Consider the following 20,179-nt stretch of genomic DNA (forward strand, 5'->3'; position numbering starts at 1 on the left):
CAATACGCCTGGTCCTTTCATTTCCTCACTGCACCTGAGAAAAAGTCCATCATGATGCAATGAGTAATAAGGACAAATTTTCCTTGAAAACTGAGAATTGTCAGTTTTATTTTTCTCCCACACTCTAACTACAATATATTAACTCACAGCACCACCTATCTTTCAATAAAAGGTTAGGAAAGTAGTTTTACTTTTAGCATAATGCCCCAATATCTGGCCTGTACAATTTAGTGTGAAATTAAGTTTAAATGCAGGAAGGAAGAAAAAAATCTAAAAATAGAAGTTCCATTTGACATGTATATAAAACACTTATACCAGTATGTATCAATTTCTTAGTAACGTTTCAAACAAAGGAGTCTGGCCAGCAGTATACTGAAGATATTAATCTGCCACAAAATAGTCAGTGAACAAACTGTGCCTGAGGATGTTAACTCGAAGTCGCAATCAGGGAGAAGCAGGGCCGTTTTGACTTATAAATTCTAATATTCATTGATATTTTCATGCCCAAGTGTTAACTAGAATGTGTGTTGCCTTTTCCTTAGAAGTCTTCCCAACATTTTGGTCATTTTCCGTGTTTAAATAAGAAAAAAAAAAGGTATAAAATTTCATTTTCACATGCTCTCAGTGTGATCCCTATCAGTACTACAAGTAAGTATAAATTTATAACGTGGAAAACAGCCTGCTCATACAGCACACAGTTCATCCTCTGTTTAAGGATCCCAGTCAAGACACCATACCCCTTTCTCAAATCAGTGTTATTCTATGACCTCGTGTTGCAACAGAACTATTTTTAGAAATGATGATTTTCTTACATAAACCTAAGCAGTATAGAAATATTATAGAAAATATTTTTTGGTCAGAATGAATGGGCATTTGTACCAACAGCTGAGAAGTCAAACCATGAAAAGTCAAACCATGAGAAGCAACTGATTATATGAAAAGCCTGGCTGTGATGTCCATGAAGAATTAAAATGTCTTGAATTTACAGAGCATTTCTCTTGTGCAGTCCATGTCAGCTCTGTAAGGCAGGCAGGGGTGGGTATCACCGCCCATTTCACCTACAGGGAAACAGATGCACTACAGTTTAAGCATGTCAGTCCGTTGGAAAAACAGAACTCCAAGCCAAGGGTGATTTACAGCTGTCTCACGTTCTATTCCTCAGATTTAAAAATTAGAAAAAAAAATAATAATTTCAGTTAAAACGGATTGAAAATAATTTAACTCATGAAAGTTATTTTGAAAACAGCATTTGGTTACAATTTTCAGTAATATGACAAAAGTTTTGAAGACTATTTTTAAAGAACAGCTTGTCAAAACTAATTGGATTAAGCAACTTCTTAGCAACTGATATACTGGGGCTCTAATTATTTTAGAAAGCTCTTTTGTTAGAGCATAAGTAGTTCATCATGTCATAGCATACAACTTGTACCACATAGTCTTTCTTCTGGTGATTCTCATCAGCAGAGAGTAACACGACTCTGTGACTAGTTAATTAAATCACCATCCAATTCCAGTTCCAGTTAGCTTGTCAGTCGTAGCAGAGTTGTTAAAAGAGAGAAATAAGCTCTCCTAACCTTTACAACAATTAGTCAAATTTTCATATTATCAATGGAATAAAAAGGATAGTTCTCACCTGCTTCACAGGCCTTCTATTCTTTCTGAAGTTTTACATTTCACATCCATTTTTTCCTAATGTCATATTACAGTTGACCCTTGAAGGAGTTTGAACTGTGCATGTCCACTTACACGTGGAGTTTTTTCAATAAATACCTAGTATAGTACTACCTGATCCCCGGTTGATTGAATGCCCAGATGCAGAACCATGGATATGAGAACCAACTGTAAACTTAAACGCAAGACTTCTCTCCTCCTGCAGAATCCCTTTTAAGCTATTCCAGGGAAATTACTAATATACTTCCAGGTACTAAACTTCTGTGTCATAACATTTAAAATACAATAGAAATTTTTATATTTTCTCATATTTTATTGCACAGTATAAACTTGATTAAAATGCACTAAGTAACAACATGTGTTTAAATCAACACTAACATAAAATGTTAGGTAGGAAATAGCATAACTTACTTTAATATATTCCAACTCAGTATGAAGGTGAGCAGTTTATTTCTGAAGGTTCAGATATTTTAACTGTAGTTTATTATCAAAGCAAACAAAATATTTTGGTCTCTTTCTTCACCTTTGATTCTTTTGAATTCTTCTTCTTTAGTTTACAGTGTCATAGAAGTGTAAAATAAGACTGATAGAAACCACTCTAAAACATATGGCTTTATATACATAAAAAATTCAATAATGTTGCTACAGCCCCTACAGAGTGATTCTTATTTACCTACTAGTATCCAGAATAAACTTCTGTACATATTAAATTGTTCAAGTATATCTAGAGCAGTGCTTATAAAAGTGACGTCCCACTGCTACATTAATGGGCATCTCTTTGAAGACCACTTCTAATTTCAACACAATTAAGGTAGAGTTCTAAAATTTTTTGATTTTACAACTTATCGTACATCCTTGAATATTCTAAAATGCTCCAATGAGCCAAACATCTAATTTAATTTACATCTAGCTGAACATCCCTTTTGTACAGCACCAGTGGTTAAATTAAAAATGCATCTGACTGACCAAATGTTCTCTTCCTTTCATCAGTTACAGTTTGTTATTTATTTATATAACTCTGAACCCAAACTGAAAATGAAGACAACTCAGGTCAAACTCTTTCACCCTAAATAAACATTTCATTCACTTCACACTTAAATACCTAATTGTTTTCCTATAGTGTATGTTTCTCAGTAACAACGATACAGTTAACTAAGCCAAAGACCAACGTCTCATCTTTGAGGATTAGGCAAGTCGAATAGGATTCTCCAGGTTTGCTTTAAAACTTTCCAGAAACCTGGTAGCCAGTTCATCATCTACCACTCGGCTGTCACTGGACATTGTGACCGTTATGAGCTGGTGCTGCTGCAGTTTGGCATTACCCTCTTCATCCTGAGTGAGCTTCAGCACAGGTCGGAATCTCCCAACAGCCAAAATGCAGGCCTGAGGGGGGTTGATCACTGCAGTAAATTCATCGATGCCAAACATCCCCAAGTTGGAAATACTAAGGGAAAACAAAAAGCTCTGAAGATGGCATGTCCTTGATCAAAGAACCCTTTTCCTGAGTCATATATTTTTACTTTATTAAAAAACTGTGCCATAGAACCTTATTCCAAGTTACTCAAAGACCAAAGACAAAGAATACCATTTACAGTAGGATCAAAAAAACAAGTATAAACACACAAATATTGTATCTAATGTAAACATTTATTCAGCGTTGAACTCGAAATCCTAGGCAGAGGAATATGGCAAGGAAAAGAAATAGAAGGTATGAAGACTAGAAAAAAGAAATAAAACTTTATTATTCACAGATGAACTGATTGTGTACAAAGAAAATCTAAGCCTCTATAGATAAACTAGTAAGATTAATAAATGAATTTAGCTAAGTCACTAGATAATAAGTCAATATAAAAATTTATATCTATATACAAGTTGCTTTCATTAGAAAATAATACCATTTACAATAGTATACAAAATATCTAGGATTAAATCTAATGAAACATATGTAAGACCTCTAAACAAAAAATTATAAAACACAACTGAAAGAAATCAAAGAACGAGTAAACAATGGTTTATACCATGCTCATTCACTGGAAGACTCAACGTTATAAGGATGTCAATTCTCCTTAAATTTAAATTGATCAAACAATTCAATGCAATCCCAATAAAAATCTGAGCAAGATTAGTGTGTGTGTGTGTATGAAAAATGACAAGCTGATTCTAAAATTTATTTGGAAGTGCAAAGCCAGGAAAGACAATCTTGATGGTGAACAAATTTGGAAGACTTTCATTATCATATATCAAAAGTTATAGTTTGCTGGTATTAAGCAAGGGAAGGACAAACAGGTCAATTGGAAAGGAGAGAGAATACAGAAAAGGACCAAACACACTTGGTTACCTTCTCAATGCTACAGAGAAGTAGTAATCTTTTCAATAATTGAGGCTTAGTCCATTAATTATCCACAAAGGGAAAAAAAGAGAATCGTGACCTTTACCTCCATATCAAAGATGAAATCTAATTTCAGATGAATTGCAACCTACATGTGAAAAGTTACAAAGCTTCTGAAGATAACACAGAAGAATAACTTCATGACTCTGGGATAGACAATAATTCCTAGCAGAAAACAAAGAGTACTAACTATAAAGAAAAATACTGATAAACAGAATTTTATTAAAATTCAGAACTCCTGTTCATTAAAAAACACCATCAAGAAAGTTTCAAAGGCAAGGTAAAAAGTGGGAAGGTATTTCAAATAATATATATCCTATAAAAGTCTGTGTATCAGGAAAAAGGAACTATTGTAAAACATTTTTAAAAACAGACACAAGACTTCAACAGGTATTTTATCCGATGAGTTACCCAGATGGCTGACAAGTAAATGAAAATAGTTACCAGATACCCAAATGGCTGACAGCTAAATGAAAACAGTATTCAACATCATTAATTTGCATTCTTCTGACCACAAAGAGTACCACTACACATACCAAGATTCATTAAAATTTAAAACCTAACAATATTAAGAGTTAACAAGAACATGAAGCAACGGGAATTCTTCATACACTGCTGATGGAAGAAAAAAATGGTAGAACCATTTTGAAAAACTATCTGGCAGGATCTACTAAAGCTATAAACCCAGCAATTCTACTTTCAGGTCTTTACAACAAAAATATGTACATATAGTCACCATAAGATACTAACAAAAATGTTCATGAGCACCGAACTGTAAACAACACAAATGCCCAACAGTGAAATGGACACTAGCATATTTATACAGCATACTACAGAATACTATAATGCAATAATAAATAAATGACTGTTTCACACAACAACATGCATGGTTCATCTCACAGACATTAATGTTGAGCAAAAGAAGTCAGACACTGAAAAATATGTATTTATGTAAAGATCAAAGTTGGCAAACCAAAGAACTTTGGTGATAATTTTCAGAATCATGGCTACCCTCAAGGGGGTGAGAATTAGGAAGGGTAAAGGGAGGCTTATGGGATGCAGAAAATGTTCATTATCTTGCTTTGGTTGGTTACACAGCTTTCTTCACTTTATAAAACATTCCAGCTACACTCCGTGTACTGTACTGTAAGTTATACTTAAAACAAAAATAGAGCTGATAATAACTCAAGAGTCTATGTGTTAATATTTTACCCCAAAGGACCTTAAAATTAATCACAAGTAAAAAAAAAAATAGTTGACGTTTATAAATCTATTGTATGTCAGACCCTGAATGTCATTCTATGAACATCTAAATGGGTTAACTAGCTAACCCTAACGGCTTCCTACTAGCTTTGATTCATATGAAAGACTGACTAGTCTGAAGAACATTTTCACATATTCTCTTGTCTAAATAAAGTATGATATTTAGCTTAAATTTTTAAAGAAATTCTTCAGAAAATAAATGAAAACAGGTTAACAAGGACTTCATAAGTCTTATGTCTGATGTTACAAATAATTAAGTTTATATTTTACCTAAAAGATCCTCCTTGGTATTCTTCAGGTAACAATTTTCCATCTCTAGCTTTCTTTGATAGAGCCTGAGAAAAATACAAACAGAGCATGACAACCAACACTACATTATATGGCTGATCTTGTCACTTAAAAATATTTTTATAGGGTACACTCTCATCTTTGATATGCCTTGACCTGACTTTATAAGAGACTATATATACATACGTATGTATATATATATATATATATATATTTTAAAATTATATATATAAAATTTTCTCTAACACACTTAAAAAAATGAGTAAGTTAGAGCACAGATAATCCAAGAAGCTATACACATGTGAATCAGAACTCTAGAAAAATCATTTCCCTTTAAAAATTCTTCAAATATTGGAATTACCTTGTACACTATGCAGAATATTTCAGTGTTTTTTATATATACAGTGAAATTTTCCATTTTGCCTATAAAATTTTTTCTTGTAAGACAAAGTATTAGAAGAACCCTTCTTGTTACTCTAGTAGCTTTTAAATAAATTATTCAACGGCAACAATCTCACAACCAACGCATCGATTTTCATTTCAGTGTTTGCTTCTTTTTCACCCATAACATATATATAACTTCAAACAGTTGTTAAAAAAAACAGAATTTTATCGTTACTTTTCAATATTATATGCATCGTCTGTATTGTTAGTCTTTACAGCTGATTTTTAAATGTTTAACATTCTAAATACTGCATCTGCCACAATTTAGTCATTTTCCTAGTGTTGTAATTTGGTTCATTTGTTTCTTTTGAATTCCTTCATATAAATTCTCAGAAATGGAATTACAAAGCCCTCGAAAATGAACTTTTTTTTTTTTGTTCTTGATCCTATAGCTAAAACATTTCCTGTGAGCTAGTCTACCCTGCTACAAGGAATGTAAAAATGTAGTAATTTCATAACACCTTTGACAAAACTGATGTCTAAAAACTTACAGAGGGAAAGACAGATAACACTCTGAGAGCTATATGAGGAAAAGTAGTTGAGTTTCCCTCTACTTGCAATTAACCACACATCTTAATTTTTATTTTTCAATGCTTCAAAAGCAAGGGGTCAGAGACTGAGTCATTACATACAAAAAATTAATGAAGAATTACTTTATGAGGGGGAGAGTAGAGATAAGCTACTGTCATTGGGTAGATGATATAAATCTGGGGTTTACTTAATATTCCGTATTGTATAGCTAACAAAGGTACAATTACAATCCCCACTGAAAACTACTTAATTTTGAACCACGGATGATTTAATTTTTGAAAAATAAAACATTCTTTAAAAATCAAAAAACGATCTCAACATATCACTGTGACTTACTGCCAAATTAATCAATTACAGATTTATATTATTTGGATATAGTTACTTATAAAACTATTTAGATCCAGAATGAAAAAAAAAAAAAGAGATGAATTTAGACTTGTATAGTCCTTGGAATATTAGTAGAGAGGACAATCTACAAATGCATTTCTCCTGCCTTAAGCAATATAACTTCACATGATCTGAAGAAGCACATATCACATGAACTCTAAAAGGCATTTCTCTAAAGGCAGATGATTGTAACACATCCTGATGAGTTACCAGGCTACAACAAATAAAAAACATATTCATAAAAAAAAAAAAACGAACAGATGATAAACACACGTAATACACTTTAAGAAAATCTCTATAGACCCAAAACATCAGCAGGATATTCCTGTCAATGAACTCCTAAGAGTGTGGAATAAGAATAGATTCTGATGAGGATAACTGGTTATGAAAGTAACTAATTCTCACTGGTATTTCCTGGGAATGTGAACTTAAAAATCAAAGCTTGTGTTTCCTGAACCATCCAGTTGACAAGACATAATACAAGCTGACTAGCAAATATTTCTAAAATATATCACATGCCTTACTAATTTATTCAAAAAATTTACTGGGTATTAAGGAGCTAAACTTTGCCTCTGCCTCTTAAAAGCTGGCCTACTATTGAAGCTGGCCTACTGCCTGCGTTCCGCCTATTCAATGTGATGTTTTTGGTGAGAGCTGACTCTTCCATATTGGACCCCAGGAAAAAGAAAGCGTTTTTGCTTCTGGAATACCAAGTACTTCTAGTGGTCTCGACTGCAGAGAGGAAATTAATAAACTTTTAAGAATAAAATGCTGTGAAAAGTGAGGTCTGTCCATCACCACACTGATAGAGATACAGTTTCAGCTTTAACTTTAAAATTTATCTAAAATACCATCTCTAGAGTTGCATTATAGACTTTGGGAAACAAAGCAGCCAACTTGAACACAGCTGGCCCTAACTTGTATGCATGTTATTTCTGAATTTTTAAATGTTAAATGTTCTTAAAATGGGTTGTACCTGGATAAAAGCTTAAAAGTCTATATACGTAATTGATAAGCACTTGGAAATACCAAAAATATATATTATGCGCGCGCACACACACCTATCTCACAGTGTGGCAGAGTATGCTAACCTACCTTCACAGAGTCAGCAATCTCTGGCAGACCCTTAGCAGCAGCATCTTTGATGACTGGTGTAATTAACCCTTTATCTGTTGCCACAGCCACTGAAATGTCAATAAAGGGCAGTTGCTTTGGGCTCTCTCCATCCCAGCTTACATTAACACTCGGCATTTGCTAGAAAGCAGAAGTAGGGAAAAATGTTGCTAAAGAAGTAGCTTTAGACCAAAGTTGTTACGGAAAAATAACTAACATTATTATGTAGTTTTGAAAGTGAATATAGCTAGACTGAAGGAAATAAATAAAACTTTGAGTTGAAAAAAGTGGTTTGGACCTCTATATTAAATATCTTTTATGCTTGGGAAGAATAATTAAACACACCATCTTTTTTGAAGCAAGCTTGAGGAAATTCTGATGATGTACACATGTTTTGATCTCTTTATATCATGGTTAAGAAAAGGGCTTCCTTTGTTAAACCTAATTGCTAGGAAGTATTTAACGTTTGTTAACCTTCCTGTCTCATATGATGACCGACGTGACCTCGAGGAGAAGAGGGGAGGGCAGAGGGGTAGTGACATCCAACCACATTACTTCTATGGCATGAGGATGCCTGACTTTCTAGTGCAGCCCTGGGAAATATTAGCAGGCCCTTAATAAATGACTGCCCTATTTAAGAGAGGTTTCTTAGGCTTCATAAACATAAGCTATATACTATATATGAGCATGTATATATTTAATATACATACAACTACACTGAGGATGAAAAAAACCAGAGGAGATGACTAAATGCCTGGAAACAGTGTGTATTGATAACATTGCCAGACATCACCGGAGAAAATGATGCTGAAAAACAGAAATCAAAAACTGATTTCTCTTCTCAAAAATTCACTGCTTTCTGCAGAGTAAGATCCAAGCCTCCCAGCATGTCATTTAAGCATGGCAATCCACAATTTGATTCCATCCAATCTAATTTTACTCCTGACCACTCCCCTAAGATGAATTTCCACTTTACTCAGGCTTCTCATTCTTATGCTACACTCATTTCTATTTCACCACTGTTCAACTGCAATTTTCACTTCTTCTTTCAAGGCTTAACTCTTTCATTCAACAATGCCACTATGTCAAAATAATAAAGTCCCAATCTCCCAGAAGATTTTAAATTCTTCATGGACAATGAAGTAAAAGAAGAAAAGAGAAGAAAACAAACAAACCCTCACAAATGAAGAATGTCTGGCAAATAAATTTAATTAGAAAGTTATATAACAAAAACCTCTAGGATAAAGCCTAAGTTGTATTCAAAGGAAAATTCATCTTAAACTTTCTTATTAATAAAAAATAATTATAATGAAATACACATTCAAGTTTTCTAACAAGATATTTCTAACCAAAATAAACCTAGGGAAATGAAGGAGGGAACACATAATGAAACAATGTAAAAGGAGTGATAAAGCTAATATGCAATAATAAAAGTGAGACAGAGTTCAGAATAAACCCAGGCATTGAGGACATTAAAATAATTATAAGAAACAAATTCAAATAACTCTAGGCTAATAAGTTTGGAAATCCAGGTGAGATGAATGATTTCCTGGGAATATGTAAATTTCTAAAATTGATTCAAGAAAAAGCTGAAAACCAAACAGCTTGATAATTATAGGGGGAAAAAATGGGAAAGCTGCCAAGGCCCCTTCCTCAAAATAGAACTAGGCTCCGATACTTTTACTGGTGAATTCTATAAAACTTCAAGAAATACAAATCTTTGTAATACTGAAACAAGCACAGAGAAAGGAAAGGGGAAAATACAACCAAATTCATTTTATGAAGCAAATGATTTAGAAAAAAAAGCCTGAAAAAGCAAGCACACAGTTTAAATTACAATTACTTACGGTTTCTGATACAAAATCATAAAACGAAATCTTAACAAACAGTTCATGGACCACTAGAGACTCACTTGAAGAAGGCAAGAATGATTCATGAGAAGATCGTTAATATAAATCAAAATATTATTTGGTCAAAAAAGAAAAACCATATGAACATTGAGATACCAAATGACTGAAAAGGCATGCCTTTAAAATTCTCTATAGCTGTACTCTCCTAGAACTAAAAATAAATTCCTTATAAAAATACTTTAAATGCAGCACTTAGTAAGCAGTGATGCAGAAAATAGCGTAGTTATAGAAAGAAGGCATGACAGCAAATGGTGCTGAGCAGGGATTCAGGAAGCCTGGGCTTTGGATTTACATCTGCAGTCAGACACCTCGCTGAACTGCAGGCTCTGATGTTCACCTGCCTTCCTGCCACCCCACTGGGACACTATTAGGCTTCCTGAACTTAACTTGTCCAAAACTGAAGTCTAGATTCCCTGCCTCAAACCTGCTCCTCTCCCAGTCTTAGTACCTGGGAAATTCCATTCCTCCCACTGCTTGGACCAAAACCCTTGTCCTTCTTTCTCTCACATTCCACATCCAATCCACCAGCAAATCCTGGTGGTTCTGCCTTTGAAACGTAACCACTTCCACCCTTGCCTTTCTGCAAGCTGAGTTCCACACAACGCCGCAGCAGGCTCTCCTTTTTCTTTTTAAAGTTTTAAGTCAGATCATGTTAATCCTTCGCTCAAAACCCTCCAAAGACTTCCTTCTCATTCGTAATAAAATTCCTCCTCCTTCCCATGGTCACCAAGGCCTCGTGTACTTCGGGACCCCTTTAGCCCCTCTCCCTCTTCTTTTATGTTTAAGCTCATCTCTTACCCTCCTACTCTCACTAATTCCACTCCAGGCACACTTCATCCCCAGCACCATGTCTCTGGGTGACACGATCCACTCCTCACAGCCTCTGTGTTTGCTGTTCCCTCTGCCTGGAGCATCTTCTACCACATCTCTACATGGTTTTCTCCCTCTCTTTCCACAGGCCTTGTCTCAGTTATCATCCTGCCAGAGAAGCCTTCCTTGGCTAACTTTTGAAAAGAACACCTCTAGTTCTTCTGTTCCCTTAACCTGCTTTCTTTTTCTCCTCAGCACTTTCACTATCTGACATATATATTTGTTTGCCTCTCCCAACTAGAAATATAAGCCCCATGAGAGCAGAAAATATGTAGGCTTTTGCTCACTACTATATCTCTAGTATTTAGCACATGCTAGGGGATCAATTAGTATTTGTGGAATAAATGGTCTTTATTCTGCTGTAATTAGTTGTAAGCCTTTGTGATTCTCAGTTTCTCCATCTGCAAAACTGAGTGAGACTAAAAAACAGAATATTTTTAGCATTAAAATTATAAAGTTTTTGTCACTTAAAAATAAGGGTTCTAGTTATTATATAAAACCCCAATTTGTGAGACTACTTTGGAAGCCAAAATTATCTGGGGTTTGCTACTTACTTTAAGGGTAACAGCTGCTGCCTTGATGATAAAATCGTTTACTGATACTTTGATGTCATCTGAAAGAAAAACAAGTATTAAAATTAGTGTTCATAATAAAACTTTTAAATTAACCATTATGATTTCAAACTTTTAAATTATGGACTGCACTGACAAACAATGATAAAAAATATTACAGGTTTTGTTCGCTTAGTCATGGTTCCTCTGAGTAGAAAAACTTGCATTACATGAGGTCCTGGATAAATAATATTAACCACGAATATAAAAGTTTTCTCCTGATCCTGATTACAGTTCTTTTAAACTGCTCAGATATCATACACAAAAACTTAAAAGATACATGACAACCATAATCAGAAAGAAAAGATCCAAGTCCCATGTCTTGAAAAAGACAAATGGTCTGTCCATGGCATAGTCAGGAAGTTTACAAGATGATTCATTTTCTTTCCACATCCTTTTCAAACGTCCGTATTCTGTGTATTCTTTATAATACATGGATTATATTAGAACAGTGGTAGCTGTAGTCACTTTAAAGAAACAAACAGATATATATATAGAGAGGGGATGTTCAGAAATTTCTTTTTACTAACAAAGTGTACAATGAAAAAATTTAAGATCACTACATTAAATAAGAGCTGCTTTTTAACTTAACAAAACAGGATATAGCAAATGCCAAAGATGAAGCAATGCTGGCGTGGGTCTTAATGCAATGAATAAAATGAGGTTCTCTGTCTAGTTTTATGGTGAATCCATTTAAATCAATTTTTTTCCAGTATAATGTTTTAAGATAAAGCTGGGGTCCCCTCCCTTCCCAAAGAGCTGATCTTAATGAAGGCATTTTGTTTATACCTCTGCTTTTCCCAGTGCATATGAAAGTGTTGAAAATGTAAACTACATTTGATTCTTTGTTGCAAGGGCTTCTATAAAAAGACTTTAAGATCGGTATCTAGTCAGTTGATGGTATGTGGCAGGATACACAAATCCTGTTACTCTACTATGATGGAATTTTACATGAATGATATCTCATTCCAAAGGCATGCTAAGATTTCAGAAAGGGATTAGATGTATTACCATAAACCTAAACACCGTCAAACTGTCATGGTAACTGTCAGCTGCTCTTCTAATACACAGCTCTTACAATTCAGATTTCCAGAGACACAAACATTTTTGTTTGTTTAAAACTCCTTTGGGAGCAGAAAAACAAACAGATTTCCAGTGGTTAGAGACTTAATGATACCCACATACAGAAAATTTGGTCTGCATAAATTCAAATACGCAGACAGAATATTTTATGAGCACACTGTGCTTACCTCTCATGCCTCTCTCAGCCTCCTTCTCACTTTACCTACTATCCATAGGTGTCCACAGTGAAGACTTCCCAAACCATTTACCAGCTGATGATTTCCAAATCTACTGCCCAAGTCCATAGTCACCACTTAAAATTCCCTGCCCTCATCATACTCCTACATTTGACCACTTTCTTCATCTTGAAACACATTCTCTTTCTGACTTCTGTGTCACAGACTCTCCTAGTTTTATTCCACTCTCTGCTTACTTACTTTCAGTCCCTTTCTCTCAATGTTGACATCTCCCCAGGTGAGAACTTTCAGTTTGATACCATTTATATGATAATGATTCCTCCAAATTCTATCTTGAATCCTGGTGTATCTGGAGCTTCAGACTCATACACCCTCTTTCTCACATGACATTTTCTACTTACGTGTCTGATAGGCATCCCAAATCTAATATGTGCAAAGGAGGTTTTTTTCAAGTTCCTTTATTTTTAAGTAAAATTTAAAACATACAGAAAAGGGTTTTTTTGCTTTTTTTTTTTTATTGTGGACATTTTCAAACATACAGAAAGACCACTGGTAACATTTATTAAGAAGAGAGTAGGAAATACATTGTGAGGGAATATCAAATATTCTCCTTTGCATATTGTTACAAAACAAAGGTGGAACATACTTATAGAATGTTATATATTATAACCTTTAATGTGGGCCCTATGAAGACTCATCAAAAAATCCCTAATTGAAAGGACATACCAAACCTGGTCCATGCAAAGATACTACACTAATCCATACCTCCAATGAAATAGTACTGTTTCCTGCCTCATGAGAGGAAGGAACCAGGAAAATTATTCCCACAATAACCTCTATATCATAACTAGCAAGTATGATTTGAAACCTGTAAGGGGAGCTTCCAGGGTTAACTTTTTGAACATTGATCACTCTGTCTAAAATAGCTTTCCATTTAGTTCCTTGGACTATTAAAATCTGTCAGGTTTGAAAGCCTATACCTATACTGATTTTTCAGTTCTGCTTTCACTTAGGATGTAGAAAGCCGTAAGAGAAGGTTGTGCCCATCCAAAGAGGGTGGGAGGAAAAGCAACATAAACTACAAAATCATAACTTTCTTGAGCTTATTAGGGAGCTGAGGTTACGTCTAAGCTTTACAATTATGTCTAACATTTATAATTAGAGTTCCAAGGAGAAAACACAATGAAGCAGAAGATATAGTTAAAAATAACTGTATCTGGGAGTTTTCCAAAATTAATGAAAGACAGCAAACCACAAATCCAAGAAGCTGAGAGAAACCCAGACAGGATAAATGCAATAGGGAAAAAACAAAAAACAAAAAATGTTAGGCATATAATAGTCAAGCTGCTATTGGAGAAAATCTTGAAGGCAACCAGAGAGAAAGAAAACATCATATACAGGGAAACACAGATTAAGAATGGCAGCAGATATTCTGCAAGTCAGAAGATAATGGAATGGTATCTTTAAGTAAAAATACTGGGGGAAAAAAACCTGTTTGCTCAAAATTCTATACCCAGCAAAAATATCTTTCAAAAATGAAGGAGACACACCCATTAGAATGACTACTATCAAAATCACAGAAATAAAAAGTGTTAGTGATGATACAGAGCAACTGGGACCCTTGTGCACTGATAAGAATGTAAAATGATGCAGCCACAACAGAAAACAGTATGCTAGTTCCTCAAAAAGTTAGAGTTAGAATTACCATATGATTCAGCAGTAACACTTCTGGGGATATAACCAAAAGATCTGAAAGTAGAGATGCAAAGAGATCTTTGTATATCCATGTTCACAGCAGCATATTCATAAAAATCAAAAGGTGGAAGAAACCAAGTGTCCATTGACAGATAAATGAATACACAGAATGTGGTATATACATAAAATGGAATATCATTCAGTCTTAAAATGGAAGAAAATTCTAACATATGCTCATTGTGAATGAACCTTGAGAACAATATGCTAAGTGAAATAAGCCTGTCACAAAAGGACAAGTACTGTATGATTCCACTCAAATGAGATACAGAGTGGTCAAATTCATACAGACAGAGAGTAAAATAGTGGCTGCTAGAGGCTGAGGGGAAAGGCGAACAGGGAGTTACTGTTTAACAGGTACAGTGCTTCAGTTTTACACAATGAAGAGTTTTGTGAATATGCATGGCGGCAATGGCTGCACAACAATATGAATGTACTTAATACCCCAGAACTGTATACGTAAAAATGGTTAAGATGGTAAATTTTATGTTATGCATATTTTACCAGAATTCATAATTCAAGGTATGGAAAAAAAAATGAAGGAGAAATAGACTTTTCCAGACAAAAACTGAAAGAATTTTTTGCCAGCCAACCTGTACCACAAGAAACATTAAGAAAGCTCTTCAGGCAGAAGTATGATAGCAGATAGCTAGCACTCTGGTTCTGTACAAAGAAATGAAGAATGACAAAACTGGTAAAAATACATACAAGTATAAAAAGACATTTTTTCCCCTCATTTTTAAAACTTTAAAATATAGTTGATTTGCTAAAGTAAAAAAAAATTATACATGTATTCTGCTGACATCATATGTAGAAGTAAAGCATAAGAATAACAGAAAAAAGGATGAGGGAGGGAATACAGGCATACTGTAAGGTGCTTACATTATACATGAGGTGGTGCAATAAAAATATGAAGGTAGATGTGATAAAGAATTATACTGTAAACCCTAAAGGAACCACAAAAATAAATAAACACGAATAAATAAATAAATAATGAGGGAGAGGAGAGAGAGTAAAAAGAGAGAAATAAAATGGAATCATAAATAAACAAGTAATCCAAAATGAGATAAGAAACAGGAAAAACAGGAAGAATGATGGGACAAAAACAAAGGACAATAAATGGTACGAAAGAACATTTTACAAAGGAAAAACAAAGAACAAATCATTAAATGTGAATAGTTTAAATCTTAATAAAAAGACAGAAACCACAGGATTGGATTAAAAAAGTGAGAACCAATTATATGCTGTCTGCAAGGAACCATCTAAATACAGGCATACCTCATTTTATCGTGCTTTGCTTTACTGCCCTTTGCAGATATTGTGGTGTTTTTTTTTTTTTTTTTAACAAATTGAAGGTTTGTGGCAACCCTGCTTCAAGGAAGTCTACTGGTGCCATTTTCTCAACAGCATTTGCTCACTTCATGTCTCTGTGTCATATTTTGGTGATTCTCTCAATATTTCAAACTTTTTCATTATTACTATATTTGTTATGGTGATCTGAGATCAGTGATCTTTGATGTTACTATTGTAACTGTTTCGGGGTGCCACGAACCACACACATAGAAGAAAGTGAACTTAATTGATAAATATTTGCGTGTGTTCTGACTGCTCCACTGACTGGCTGTTTCCCTGTCTCTCTCCCTTTCCTCAGTTCTCTTTATTCCCTGAGATTCAACAATCTTGAAATTAGGCCAATTAATAACCATACAATGGCCTCTAAGTGTTCAAGTGAAAGGAAGAGTCACACATCTCTCACTTTAAATCAAGAGCAAAAAGTGATCAAGCTTCGTGAGGAAGGCATGTTGAAAGACAAGGTAGGCCGAAAGCTAGGCCTCTAGTGCTGAACAATTAGCCAAGTTGCAAATGAATGCAAAGGAAAAGTTCTTGAAGGAAATTAAAAGTGCTGCTCCAGAGAACACATGAATAACAAAGCAAAACAGCCTTATTGCTGATAGGAAGAAAGTTTGAGTAGCCTAGATAGAAGATCAAACCAGCCACAACATTCCCTTAAGCCAAAGCCCAATCCAGAGCGAGGCCCTAACTCTTCAATTCTGTGAAGGCTGAGAGAGGTGAGGAAGCTGCAGAGGAAAGGTTGAAGCCAGTAGAGGTTGGTTCATGAGGTTTAAGGAAAGAGCCATCTCTATAACATAAAGGTGCAGGGTGAAGCAGCAAGTGCTGTTGTAGAAGCTGTAGCAAGTTATCCAGAGGATCTAGCTAAGAACATTAGGGAAGATGGCTACATTAAACCACAGATTTTCAATGTAGATGAAACAGCCTTCTATTGAAAGATGTCATCTAGGACTTCATAGCTAGAGAAGAGTCAGTGCTGGACTCAAAACTTCAAAGGATAGGCTGACTCTCCGGTTAGGCAGCTGGTGACTTTAAGTTGAAGCCAGGGCTCATTTACCATTCTGAAAATCCTAGGGCCCTTAAGAATTATGCTAAATCTACTCTGTCTGTGCTCTATAAATGGAACAAAAAAGCCTGTATGACAGCATACAGTTTACATACTGTTTACAGAACAGTTTACTGAATATTTTAAGCTCCCTGTGGAGACCTACTGCTCAGAAAAAAAGATTCATTTTAAAATATGATTGCTCGCTGACAAGGCACCACGTCACCCAAGAGCTCTGACGGAGATGTACAACAAGATTAATGTTGTTTTCATGCCTGCTAACAATCCATTATGCAGCCCGTGGATCAAACATAATTTTGACTTTCAAGTCCTTGTAAGAAATACATTTCATAAGGCTACAGCTGCCATATATAGTGATTCCTCTGATGGACTCGGGCAAAGTAGGTTGAAAAACTTTGGAAAGGATTCACTACTCTAGCTGCCATTAAGAACGTTTGTAATTCACGGAAAGAGGTCAAAATATCAACATTAGCAGGAGTTTGGAAGTTGATTCCAATCCTCATGAATGACTTTGAGGGTTCAAGACTTCAGTGGAGGAAGTAACTGCAGATGTGGTAGAAACAGCAAGAAAACTAGAAGTAGAACCTGAAGATATGACTGAATTGCTGTAATCTCATGATAAAACTTGAACAGATGAGGAGTTGCTTTTTACTGATAAGGAAGGAAAGTGGTTTCTTGAGATGGAATCTACTGGTGAAGATGCTGTGAAGACTGTAGAAATGACAACAAAGGATTCAGAATATTACATAAACTTAGTAGATAAGCAGCAGCAGGGTTTAAGAAGACTGACTCTGCTTTTGAAAGAAGCTCCACTGTGGACAAAATGCTATCAAACAGCATCGCTGCTACATAGAGTCGTTTGTGAGAGGAGAGTCAGTCAATCAATGCAGCAAACTTCAATGCTGTCTTATTCTTTTAAAAATGCCCACAGCCACCCCACCCTTCAGCAACTCCCACCCTGATCAGTCCACAGCACTCAACATCAAGGCAAGACCCTCCACCAGCTGAAGGCTCGGATGGTGGTCAGCATTTTCAGCAATAAAGTATTGTTAGACATAATGCTACTGCACACTTAACAGACTATAGTATAGCGTAAATTACTTTTATATACACAGGAAAATCCCCCCAAAAAACTGTGACTTGCTTTATTGAAATATTTGCTTTATTGTGGTGGTCAGGAACTGAACTCATGATATCTGTGAGGTATAAAGATACACATACATTCAGAGTAAAAAGATCTAAAAAGACATAATATAAAAACACTAATCAGAGAAATATGGAATGCCTATACAAATATCATGCAAAGGAGGTTTGAGGATAAGGAATAGTATACCAGGAACAGACAGGACATTACATGATGGGTCTATTCACCAAGAAAACATAAAAATCCTAAATGTGTATATGCCTAATAACAGACCTTCAAAATACATGAAGCAAAAACTGATAAAAACTAAGAGAGGAAACAGACAAATCTACAATTATAATTAAGGATTTTAACGCTCCTCTTTCAAGAATTAATAAAACAGAGAGACAGGGAATCAGTAAGTTTACAGAAGGTAAGAAAAATAGTATCAACTAACTTCACCTAACCAACATTCATAAAACACTCCTCAAAAGTAGAACACACATTCTTTTCAAGGACACTAACCTTTGTGCTCCATTGCCTGTGCTTAGTTGTGCTGGCTCTGCCCCTTTGTAAAAGAATACTGCCTAGAGCCTGAAATATACATAATAGCCCTTTCTTAATGCTCTGCCCGCAGAGGCTTGAACTTTTAAAGGTGTAACACTTTTTCATTCACATAGAGATAAAAAGTTGCAGAGCAGAAAGCAATTGCCTTGTTGGAGGTTTACAGAAACATTGTGACCAGACCCACCCTGGCACTGTAAGAACAAAGGATTCCAGCACCAAAAAGACTGCAACAACCAGTCACATCCCCTGCCCTTTTAGTATAAAAGAAGCCTGAATTCTAACTCAGGTAAGATGGTTCTTTGGGACACAGTCTGCCATCTTCTTGGTCTGCTGGCTTTCTGAATAAAGTGCTATTACTTGCCCTAACATCTCTTCTCTCAATTTATTGGCCTGTTGTGCAGTGAGCAGTGTGAGCTTGGACCAGGTAACATTTTGACTACAAAATAAGTCTCAACAAACTTAAAAAGGTTTAAATCATACAAAGTGTGTTCTCTAAACACAGTGGAGTTAAACTAGAAATCAGAAAAGAAAGAAAACTGAAAAGTCCCTAAATATTTGGAAATTAAACTTATACTTCTAAATAACTGATTAATTAAAGAAGAAATCACAAGGGAAATTCGAAAACATCTTCAATTGAGTAGGAAGGAAAATAAAACATGCCAAAATTTATGGGATACAAGCTGAAGCACTGCTTAAAGGGAACTTAAAAGTATCATATGCTTATGTTAGAAATAAAGCTTATTATATTATATTGACATCGATTTTCACCTTAAGAAACTCTGGAAAAAAAGGGCAAATTAAACCCAAAGCAAATAGAAAAAATGAAATAATAAACATGAGTGTAAAAATCAGTAAAAACAAAACTATAGAAATAGAAAAAGTTAGTAAAATCAAATAACTGATTCTTTGAAGAGATCAATAAAATTGATAAACCTCTAGCCAGACTGACCAAGAAAGTTAGAAGACAATTTACTAATATAAAAAATGGTAATCTCACTTCATTTACAGTCATCCCTCCGTATCCGAGGGGAACTGGTTTCAGGACACCACTTGGATACCAAAATCCAAGAATGTTCAAGTCCCTTGCATGAAATGGTGTAGTATTTGCATATAGCCTACATGCATCCTCCCGTAAACTTTAAATCTCTAGAATGCTGGTAATACTTAATATGATGTAAATGCTATGTAAACAGTTACCAGTGCATGGCAAATTCAGGTTCTGCTTTTTGGAACTTTCAGGAATTTAAAAAATATATGGTTGGTTTAATTCACAGATGCAGAAGCTGTGAATATGAACGGCCAACTGTATACATAGATGTTAAATGTATAATAAGGTAATATGATCAACTTAATGCCAATAAATTTGATAACTTAGAAGACATAAACAAATTCCTTGAAAAACGCAAACTACCAAAGGTCATTCAGGAAAAAATAATAACTCTTAATCTATTTTAAAAGTTGAATTTGTAGTTAAAAATCCCCATAAAGAAAACGGCAGCCCTAAAAAGCTTCATTGGTAAATTCTACCGAACAATTAAAAAACAAGTAAAACCAATTCTACTCAAACTCTTCCAGAAAATAAAGG

General features: G+C 34.8%; 1 protein-coding gene across 2 annotated transcripts in view; it reads right to left on the bottom strand.

Moving 5' to 3' along the window:
* Positions 1 to 2,856: 2,856 nt before the first annotated feature.
* Positions 2,857 to 20,179, bottom strand: part of PDHX (pyruvate dehydrogenase complex component X) — a gene marked incomplete at both ends in the record, with an annotated part of 72,842 nt that continues 55,519 nt past the window's right edge. The window contains 4 exons of one of the 2 annotated variants that reach the window (XM_079709516.1): positions 2,857 to 3,115; positions 5,594 to 5,658; positions 8,069 to 8,227; positions 11,421 to 11,479. In XM_079709516.1, the coding sequence (XP_079565642.1) occupies positions 2,857 to 3,115; positions 5,594 to 5,658; positions 8,069 to 8,227; positions 11,421 to 11,479 (542 nt within the window). The remainder of the gene's footprint in view (positions 3,116 to 5,593; positions 5,659 to 8,068; positions 8,228 to 11,420; positions 11,480 to 20,179) is intronic. The other variant, XM_079709517.1, reaches the window with a different exon arrangement.

This window comes from Hyperoodon ampullatus (assembly GCF_949752795.1).
Source record: "Hyperoodon ampullatus genome assembly, chromosome: 7".
Classification (NCBI taxonomy): Eukaryota; Metazoa; Chordata; class Mammalia; order Artiodactyla; family Ziphiidae; genus Hyperoodon; species Hyperoodon ampullatus.